General features: G+C 55.6%; 1 protein-coding gene across 1 annotated transcript in view; it reads left to right on the top strand.

Annotated features, from left to right (window-relative positions):
- Tspan15 (tetraspanin 15) overlaps positions 1-10,692 on the top strand; it is a 39,994-nt gene that overhangs the window by 14,654 nt on the left and 14,648 nt on the right. Inside the window, exons 2-3 of the mRNA XM_015500550.2 lie at positions 8,930-9,115; positions 10,315-10,389. Of these exons, the coding sequence (XP_015356036.1) occupies positions 8,930-9,115; positions 10,315-10,389 (261 nt within the window). The remainder of the gene's footprint in view (positions 1-8,929; positions 9,116-10,314; positions 10,390-10,692) is intronic.

The following is a 10,692-nucleotide window of genomic DNA, read 5'->3' as shown; positions in this document are numbered from 1 at the left end:
GCCTGTTCCTTTCAAGAGCTCCCAGGGGCCCCTCCCCCATTCCTGAAATTCCTCTGGTCCCCACTTTGGGTTCCACAGAGGCTCCATCTCTGGTAAAGACCCAGGCCAGTGGGAGGAGAAGGGGTGCCTGGGCCAGTCCCTGGTGGCCAAGTGTGGGCTCTGAAAGGCTGCTGGGACCTGAACTGGAGGGCGTTGTACAGGACAGATGTCATTCTGTGACCTCAGTGTGCCTGTATCTCCTATTAAAGGGTCTGTGGGGACGGCACCGGGCCTGGGCGGTGGACGCCGGGGTCTGCAGGGGAAGGCAGGCCTGGGCCCCAGGAAGACAGGGGAGGGCTGGCCCGCAGTGGGGTGGCAGAGGGGTGTACCCCTGAGTGCTGACCCCAGCCGGGAGCAGCCCCCTCCCCACAGAGCTCTGCATCCCGGGGTCCCCAAGCCCATACAACAGACTCCATTCCCCGTCCCTCCCCTCAGAGCTCCACCTCTATGCCTGGGGTGCTGCTGGAGGTGGCCTGAGCTGGGGACTTCCTGTCCCATGGTCAGACATCTAGGGTGCACCTAGAACACTGTCTTCTGCGCTGGTTGGCCTCTTGTCAGTGAGTCCACTGGCCTGGGCCCTGCAGGCCTGAGCCAGGACAAATCCTCTGCTGACCCCATTAGCTGTGGACGGAGGGGACACAGCCCCCCAAGGCAGGCTCTGGGTCTCACGGTTCAGACTCATGGGTGGCAAGACAGACAGGTCTGGGGAGGAAAGGAACCCGGGGAGGGGGTGTGGGTGGAGGGGCCTTGTTCTTGACTCCCCTCTTTCCCGCGGCTGTCTCCATGGTTTTCAGACTCAACATGAGTCACCCTCAGCCCTCAGCTCCCAGGGCCGTGATCCAGGAGAGTCAGCACGAGCTCCTTCTTTGGGCTTAGAGGCGGCTGAAGCAATATCATTTCTCACATTTATTCATCCTGCAGAAACACGGGCCAGTCCCTGAGCCCACAGCAGGCCGAGGAGCGTGAAGGAGACTCCGTGCGCCCCCCACTCTCACCCCAGGGCCTCCTCTGATATCCCCAGAGGACGTAATTTCCTTGCATCTGGCCTCAGAGTGTCCTGGTCAGCTACTTCTTAGACCCCGCCCACTCACCTGCCCCCGGCTCTGCTGCCCAAGAAGGGGCCGGGCTGGGCCAGCTCAGGGCCTGTGCTTTGTGGTTGTGGCTGTCCTTGGTTGGAAAGCCCACTCTGCCCTGGCTGGATGCATAACCAGGGCTGGCAGAGCTTCCAGTTAGCTCCGTCCCAGCCTGGAATGTGCTGCGTGCGGAGGAGTCTTTTAAATCAAGTTTCTGCTGACGGGAGGGTTAGCACAGCGGCTGCACTGCCCACTCTGCTTCTGGATGGGCCTGTGTTCCAAGGACAGGGTCTCCCAGGGGCTGGCTCCATAGGCGGGCCAGGCGGACCCTGCAAGGCCTTGTCGCGCTCTGCCAGCCAGCGGGGGTGAGCGGGTAGGTAGGTGGGCCTTATTACTGAAGACGACACAAAGAGGACATGCATAAGGAGCGATAGGCCTTGCTCGTGGGCCAGAGGCCTGAGAGGATCCAAAATGTCGCTTCTCCCCAAGGGGGTCTATAGATTCAGTGTAATCCCAATCAGTGCCCTCTCCTACTTTTTTTTTTTTTTTTTGGTGCTGGGGATTGAACTCAGGGGCACTCGACCACTGAGCCACATCCTTAGCCCTATTTTGTATTTTATTTAGAGACAGGGTCTCACTGAGTTGCTTAGCGCCTTGCCGTTGCTGAGGCTGGCTTTGAACTTGTGATCCTCCTGCCTCAGCCTCCCGAGCCTGTGGGATTGCAGGCGTGTACCACAGTCCAACGCCTCTTCTTTTATTCACAGAGATTGATATGATGATTTTAAATTACACATGAAAGAGTCCAGATCCAAGAATATCCAGGACACTTGTGAAAAAGGCAGGAAGTGGGGACTCTGCCTCCGAGATGCCAAGATTATAAAGCTACAGTCACAGTAGGGAGTTTTGTTTAAGAACAGAGAGAATGACCAGTGAAAGAGGCAGAGAGTAGACCAGGCAGGTGTGGTAACTTAGGGAATGGCAGTGGGGTCACAGCAGATCAGTGGGGACAGGAAGGCTGGCTAATAAATGGTACCAGACATGACAAAAGTAACACAGAAGCTACCTGTGCCAGAGGATGTGTCCAGGAACAATCAAGTTCTCTGTGCCCCAAGTCCAGCTTTTATTTATTTTTTGGTACTGGGGGTTGAACCCAGGGGTGCTTTATTGCTGAGACACATCCCCAGCCATTTTTACTTTTTATTTTGAGACAGGGTCTCTCTAAGTTGCTTAGGGCCTTGCTAAGTTGCTGAGGCTGGCCTTGAACTGATATCCTCCTGACTCAGCCTCCTGAGTCACTGAGATTACAGACATCATTATAGGCACCAAGTTTGATGTCCCGTTTTTATAAAGGGGGGAAGTTCTTCCTGTCCAGGCTCAAGACAGTTGGCAGCAAAGTACTAGTGACAAAGTCTAGGGACCCAGCAGGGGGAGGTAGCCTCTGCTGCTTTCTCAAGGACTGGCTGTGGGTTGGCGCTGGAGAGGAGCCAGGTCCTTAAGCACAGGCTGCTTGGAGTAGGGCTGGAACCTGCTCAGGAGGTCCAAGGTCCAGGTCTGTAGAGCTTAGGATACTCTGTGGTGGTCCTGAAGGTGGGCAGGTACCTTCTTGGGGCAACAGAGTGGCCCTGTATAAGTTTGGGTTGGGGCACTGCTATGATCCCCTGGATCTGGTTGTCTTGCTTTCCCTGGGGACAGAGCTCTGCTGGGAAAGGGGAGAAGAGATGGTTTCCTCCTGAAGGAAGTGGGTACATGCTGTCCAGTGTCCTCTAGGTAGCTGAAGGCTGACTGGGCACGTAATTCTTCTCTGCTTTCCCAGAGGAGCCGTGTGGGAGTGGTGAGGCTCAACCTCCAGGGCAGATGCTCTAGGTAAGCCACCCGGTAGTGGCCACCAGCTACATGTGACCAAACTGAAATGGGATGCAAATGAAAGAAAATGACAAATCCAGGCTGGAGTGCAGTGGTGGGTGCCATACTCCTAGCTACTTGGGAGGCTGAGGCAGGAGGATCTCTTGAGCCCAGAAGTTTGGGGGTGGGGGGCCTGGGCAACAAGGCATGGCCTCATCTCTTAAAGAAAAAAAAAAATGACTGACTCAGTTCCTCAGGCACCTGAGCCACATTCCAGGAGCTCGCTAGGCACCAGTGGCTGGTGGCTACCATGTTAGGCATCGCCATGGTCACAGACATTTCTATTGGCATCTTTGCATTTTGAAAGCTGTTTCACTCCAAGTCTCTCCATCTGGGGACTTTAGTGACAGGCCAGAAGACTGGTCGGAATCCTGGATCTGGCTTTCATGGGCTCCGGGTTGCACAGTCTCTGCTCTGGGAAGTGAAATCCGGTTCCCTGAGTGTGAGGAGGAGGTGCGGCCTCTGCAGGGTGATGCACAATGATGTCAATGCCTGGTGACGGCAGCAGGCCTTCCGGCTTCACAGGTGGAAGAGAGGCCAAGAGAGCATGCCCAGGCCGTGGGGACTGAGTCAGTAAACCCAGGTCCAGGGCTGCTCCGGCCTCTCACTTTGAGCTGTCCCTTCCTGCACCCTGACCTCCTGCAGGGAGACAGGCTGGGACATAAGGGGCGGAGCCCGTGGGTGGCTGTCTGTAGAGTGGGCTTGGCCCAGGGCCAGGCAGAGCTGGCCTCGCAGCAGAAGGGCTGATGGAGGGGCAGCCCTGGTTTCTCTGGGCCAGAGGCAGGGCACCTGCTGGCCCCAGGTTATTCACACTCTCTCTGGCTGCGGAGTCAGCTCTGTATTCCCCACCCCTTGCAAGCTGGGAACTCTGAAAAGTGTTTTGCTTGGGCTCAACATGGCTTTGGGGCCTCAAGTGCTTCCTGAGAAGGTTCTAAAGTGAGATCTCGGGGCTTCCTAGGAGAAAAACTGGGGGTTCTGATGTCTCCCTCCTCCCACTCTCCATGTCAGTCCCCAGGGCCCTCTGCGCCTCCACACGGGACTTGTTGGGCTTCTCACAGACCAGGGGACTTCACTTTTGGAACTGGGGAAGCCTATGGACCCCTTCCACAAAACAGCATATTTATATGCATATAATGAAATGCACAGTATTACAAAGAAACCAATTACATTGTGATAAAATTATTAAAACTTTATAAAACCAAATTTGTGATATAGTGGCAATATGCCCCTTCACTAATACATTAAATCATGAGATTTAGCAGTGAGTCTAATACTACTGTAATTTTGAATTAATATACGTGATATAAATACATATATACACGATATACATATATAGTACTGGGGATTGAACCCAGGGCTTTTAACCACTGAGCCACACCCCAGCCCTTTTTTAATATTTTATTTAGAAACAGGGCCTCACTGAGTTGCTTAGTGCCTTGCTAAATTGCTGAGGCTGGCTTTGAACTCATGATCCTCCTGCCTCAGCCTCCCGAGCCACTGGGATTACATGCCTGACAATATTTTAAGGTACTTATAAGGACAACAGTATGATTGCTACTGGTGACTGATGCAGGTCTGTTAACTACCTCCATTTGTGGCCTACATTCACATAGAAAGGAACATTGCCGTCAGAGGTTACATCAGTCATTTTTCTGTTACTGTAACAAACAGTTAAGGTCACCAACTTATAAAGGAGAAAGGTTTATTCCAACTCACATTTTTGGAGGTTCTCGTCCGTGACCTATTATGTCAGTTGCTTTTGGGCCTGTGGTGAGGTGGCACATCCTGGAGGCACCGTGTGACAGAGCAGAACCTCTCACCCTGTGGTTAGGGAAGCAAAAAAAGATGGAGAAGAAGGGCTAGTGCCCATCACTCCCCTCAAGGGATGTCCCCAGTGACCTTAAGACCTCTCCCTTGGCCCTACCTTCTAAAGCCCCACCGCTTCCTGTAGGGCCATGTGGGGAGAAGCCTGTGCCGTGGGCCTTTGTGGGGACACTTAAGATCCAGGCTGTGGCAGAGGTTAGTGATGTTTTTCTTTAGCTCCTTTATTTACTGACTTTGTTTTTCGGTGCCGGGAATTGAGCCCAGGGGCACTGCCCCCTGAGCCACACCCCAGCGCTGTTTTGAATTTTATTTGGAGACAGGGCCTCACTGAGTTCCTTAGCACCTCACCAACTTGCTGAGGTTGGCCTTGAACTCCCAGTCCTCCTGCCTCAGCCTCCCGGGCTGCTGGGATGACAGCGTGCAGCCCCGCTCCTGGCTTTTCAGACCCCTCTCCAGGCCTCCTTGCATCCACCCCAGCATGTCTCCAGCTGCCGCTCTCCTGGCCTCAGTCTGGCCTCTGTCTGACTCGGTGTAACCCCATGGAGCCTAATACACAGCCTGATTTATCCCTTTAGGAGTAAAAATGGACCTAGTGAAGCCAGATTTAAAGTTAGGCAGTCAGTGTAGTTAGGTAAACCGGGTCTAATATCGAGTGAGATCTAAATGGAGGCCATGCTGAGAATGAATTCCGGGAAATACAGGACAACTCATGGAATGTTAATGAAGTCCCAGAAAAGCCCTAGCCCAAAGCCCATCCCAAAGAAGTGTTAATGAAGTCCCTCCTGCCCAGATTACTCCTCTGGCCCACCTGTGTCCCACCCCTCGGGCCTTCCCCACCTACATTCCATCACCAAAAACTATAAAAAGGGGAGACAACCGCACTTCCACGGATTCCACCTCTTGGGTCCCCTTATTCCTCCGGGAGAAGTCTTTTCTGCTGTCCTTTAATAAACTTCTACTTTCCACTCTGACCTTGCCTCGGCGTGCTTCTCTGGTGTTATTCTTCAACATTGGGGAAGCAAGGACTCGTCACCGGCCAACAGCGGTAACACTACCAGGTCTCCTCTGAGTGTCCACTTGCTCCAGCTGGGGCTGAGCCAGCCGGATGGTGACCAGATGTTTCCTGAAGGACACCAGGTGCCGCGATGCATCCTGGGGCCTCCTGCTTCCCAGAGGCTGCCTGGGGTTCGGCCTCTCCCCGCAGAGGAGGCGGCTGAGCTCCTGGACTCAGGGGAACTCTGGGTCTGGGTGGCTGGATGGCGGGCTCCCCTACCGCCTGCTGGAGACGCTGCGAGGTTGCCAGCCTCAGCTCTGGGCCGGGCCCCTGGCCTGCCCACAGCGTACCCTTCTGTCGTGGCCCCACCGCAGCCTTGTTCAGCCGAAACCATCCTGATTGACAGCTGGGCCCTCTGCTTCCTGGNAAGGGTGTCGATCTGGAGGTGATAGGATGGAAGCCTTGTGTGGTGTAGGGGCAGGGGACAGTCCCACTTTTCATCCAGATAGAGGGACCCCCCCTCGGCCAACCCTAAGAAGGTGAGGCCTTTAGATGTCTTCCTCACCCCAGGCCTGGGCTCGGGGGCTTCAGGGCTCCGTGGGGACCTGGGGTCCTTGGTGGCGGGTCTCTGGGCCCTTTGTGTACTCAGGTTAGGGTTTAGGTAGTGATTCCTCGTCACGAGGGTCATTTGGAACCAGGGATCTGGCATTTTGAAGTCTGCTTGCTGTCATTCTCGGAGGACCTGTGGGGCCAAGGCCGGCCTTGAACCATGGGTTTTACCACGTTCTGGGTTTTGTTTGTTTGTTTTGGTACCAGGGATTGAACCCAGGGACACCTGGCCACTGAGCCACACCCCCAGCCCTGTTTTGTATTTTATTTAGAGACAGGGTCTCACTGAGCTGCTTAGGGCCTCAATAAGTTGCTGAGGCTGGCTTTGAACTTGGGATCCTCCTAAGCCACTGGGATTGCAGGCGTGAGCCACCTCACCTGGAATGTTCTGGGTTTTGGAGCATGAGTGACCGTGCCCTAGAGAGAGGCCTTGAGAGGCCTCGGCGGGGATTACCTTTCCGAGTCAACAGGCAGGCACTTGGCCATGAACTACCGCAGGGTGCTGGGCCCAGGAGAGGGGGTTTCCTGGTAACCTTCAGTGGCGTGTCTCCATCGGAAGCCCTCTTTGTGTGACTCCTGGCGTCCCGTCCCGTGGCTTGTCAAAACTTGGGAGGAAGTAGGCCCTTCCTGTCAGGATAGCCTTGGCCTGTGCAGAAGGAGGCCAAGGGATCTATTGAGGGGATGTGACGCTCAGCAGGGGACCTGTTACATCTACCCCTGTAAGTAAGCTCAGGCAGCCTCTCAGTGGCCGGATGGTGACACTGGGAAAGCTATGGCCTTGGCACATCTTGTCAATGCCGCCTCTGTGTGTCCCTCACCTCCTACACTCAGACCTTCACTGATAACACCAAGGCTTCTGGTTACTCTCCCACAAGGCCTTGAGCTCAGTGCAGAATCAGTCATCTGATTTCCCCCGTCCTCTGGAAAGTCAGGATCCTTGCACAGGAAGGAGATTGGGTAAATAGGGTCTGACTCAAACCTGAGAGTGGGTGGGAAAGCCCAGCTCTGGTTCATACAAGTCCTTGATGATAAATATCTGTTGTACTTTGCCAGTGTCAGGAATGTCAGGGTGCTGGAACGATTAAAAAAAATCCTCCTTAGCAGGGAGCTTATGTTCTGGTGGAGAGGACAAAAATAAATAAGTAAATAAAAATAAAGGAAATAATGTTGTATGTTAAATACTGATAAATACAAAGGAGGGAAATGGGACCGGAAAAAAGGGATTTGATGGGGAGGGACTTTCCACTTCTAAATAAGGTGTCCAGAAGGCCTCAGTGAGCAGGTGACCGTTGAGCAAAGATGGAAGGACATGGGGCTTGAGCCATGTGGGTGTCAGGAGAAAGCGCATTTCAGGTAGTGGGAACTACCTGTGCAAAGGCCCTGGGGTGAGCACATAAGGTGTGTTTGGCAGCAGCAAGGAGCTTGGGTTTTCCTGATGGTGAATGACAGTGTGTGTAGTAACAGCGTGGATCATCTCTCCGTTGTCAGAAAACTTGAGAATAAGGGAATTATTTTAAAATCCCCTCAAAATTCCTCGTTTCAACCTTCAGCCTTCCTTCTGGTCATCCTGAAAGTAAATTCCTTATGTTTCCTCTTCGATACCCTAACCCTGACCCTAACCCTAACCCTAGCCCTAACCCTGACCCTGACCCTAACCCTGACCCTGGCCCTGACCCTGACCCTGACCCTAACCCTGACCCTAGCCCTAACCCTGACCCTAACCCTGACCCTGACCCTGACCCTGACCCTGACCCTAACCCTGACCCTAACCCTAACCTCCAGGGCTGCCGTAGCATCCAGGACCACCATTAAGTCCCTCAGACTTGGTTTCCCAACAGTCTGGAGGTCAGAAGTCCCAGGTCAAGGTGTGGACAGGGCTGGTTCCCTGGGGTCCTCCCTGTGATGTGTAGTGACTCTTCCTGTGTCTTCCCATGGTCTGTGGGTTTGTACCACGACCTCAGTGTAAAAGGACACTGGGCGTGTTGGATGGGGCCACCCTGATGACCTCGTTGTCACTTAATCACCACTTTAAAGGCAAATCTCCAAAGACAGTCACATTCTAAGGCTCTTCAGCAGAGGGATCTGGGGGGTCACAGTTCAGCCCATAATAGTATCCCCCAGGGGAAGCCCCCCGGTGGCAGGTACCACAGCCCTGGACGGGCTCTTCATGGGAAGGTCAGCCCCTCTCCGCTCTCCCCTCTCCCTCCCTCCCTGACTTCTTTCTTTGTTTTCGGTCCTGGGGATTGAATCCAGGGGCGCTTAACTACTGAGCTACATCCCAGCCCATACACACACACCCACACCCACACCTCATATTTATTTTTAAAAAATTTAATTTAGAGCCAGGGTCTCTATAGTCGCTCAGGACCTCCCTGAGTTGCTGAGGCTGGCTTTGAACCTGAGATCCTCCTGCCTCAGCCGCTCCGCCCCCAGCCTCTGGGATTGCAGGCGTGACCCCGGCCAGCTCATTCCCGGCCTTCTGCTCCAGCTGATCGGGGCCCTGGTGCTGTCTGTGGGGATCTACGCCGAGGTCGAGCGGCAGAAGTACAAGACCCTGGAGAGTGCCTTCCTGGCGCCCGCCATCATCCTCATTCTCCTGGGGGTCGTCATGTTCCTGGTCTCCTTCATCGGCGTGCTGGCCTCCCTGCGGGACAACCTGTACCTTCTCCAGGCGGTGAGTGAGCCTGGCCTCTGCCGGGAGGTGGTGCTGGGGGGTTCCTGGGGTCTCCAGGAAAGCCCAGGAGACACCCCCAACCCTGGGACAGCTTGGTTTCCTCAGTCCACACCACCAAGCGGCTTCTCCCGAGGACCCCCTGGGCTAGCCCACAGATCCTGGTGGCCAGGAGAGCCCGGGCCACCCTGCCTACTTATAAAAGCTGATCTGAATACTGTTCTTGCTCCTTGAACTGTCCCCCTCGACCTCTGTTGCAACAGGAGAAGCGACACTCAGGGGGCAACAGGCAAAGCCAGACAGGAGCATCAGCTTGTGCGACCCGCGGACCATGCTGGGGGGGTTAGCGGTGCCTCTGGGTAGGGCTGGGCTGTCTCTCTTGCCACCTCCCAGGGGACGGCTCCTGCCTAGCGCTGTCCTCTGGCTTTCTGTGTAGGGGTCACTGCAGCCTCGGGCCACAGAGTCCTTAGAGTGCTGGATCCCAGGCATCTCTCCTGGCTGAGTCTCAGGGTCCCGTGGGCCTGGCTTGAGTCATGTCACATGGGGAGAGAGGCAGGGGGTGGCATCAGCCCCACCTGAATTCCTGTACTGAGGGTGGGAAGCATCCAGGTAGCAGATCCTAGCAGATCCACCGCTCCACCCTCGAGTGTCCGGCCTCCTCTGGGAGGCTTCCTGTCCCCCACAGAGGGGTTGGTCCTGCCCGAGGCTGGAGGTGCTGGGATCAGCTGGAGGTGGCCTGTTCTCCGCTGAAGGGGTGGCATCAGGTGACCCCTCGCCACTCTGGGTGGATTGGGAAGCCACTTCTGAGGGGTCCTTGCGGGAGTGGGAAACACTGCCCCAGCCCGCCCATCGAGCCAGGGCTGTCCCCTGTGGCTGAGCTGGAGTGAGCCCAGCTGTCCTCTTGGTGGAGTGGGGACCTAGACCACCGAGACCCCAGTGAGGACCCGTGGGACCAAAGGGGGTGACAGCCTGCTTGGGGCAGCTGAGTCAGTCTTCCTGCCTCATGGCCCCAGAGACGGGCCTCCCGGGCACAGCTGGGCGGATCCCGAGTTCTCCCGGGAGGAAAGGCCCAGGCCAGGGAGCCAGCGGAGCTGCCGCAGGTGACACTCCCTGTTGATCTGCTTGCTCTCGGAGCAGATGAAGCTGAGCCCCACGCACGTCCCCTGCCCGCCCCAGGTGAGTCGCTGAATTCTGTCTTGCAGTTCATGTACATCCTTGGCATCTGCCTCATCATGGAGCTCATTGGTGGCGTGGTGGCCTTGATCTTCCGGAACCAGGTGGGCCTGGGGGTTTACTTATCAGCTACATGTGCGCTGTGCACCTACTGTGTGCCTGGGCTGTCAGCGGGGGGCTGCGGGGAACAGGGCAGAGCATCCTCACGGGGCGGGGCTTCCACTCTGCTGGGGTGAGGAAACAGGTGACCTGAGAGACCCGGGGGCGGGGTGGGGGAGGACAGGGCCACAAAAGGAGAAGGAACCAGCCAGGCATGGCCTGGGCAGAGGGGGCTGAGCAAGAATGAGCTCTCAGGTTTGCAGAGCCTCATGGAGGCCACTTGGCTGATTGGAAGGGGGATGGGGAGG

The sequence above is a fragment of the Marmota marmota genome, unplaced genomic scaffold (assembly GCF_001458135.2).
Source record: "Marmota marmota marmota unplaced genomic scaffold, marMar, whole genome shotgun sequence".
Taxonomy (NCBI): Eukaryota; Metazoa; Chordata; class Mammalia; order Rodentia; family Sciuridae; genus Marmota; species Marmota marmota.
The sequence above is the reverse complement of the archived record's forward strand: the minus strand, read 5'-3'. Positions and strand labels throughout refer to the sequence as shown.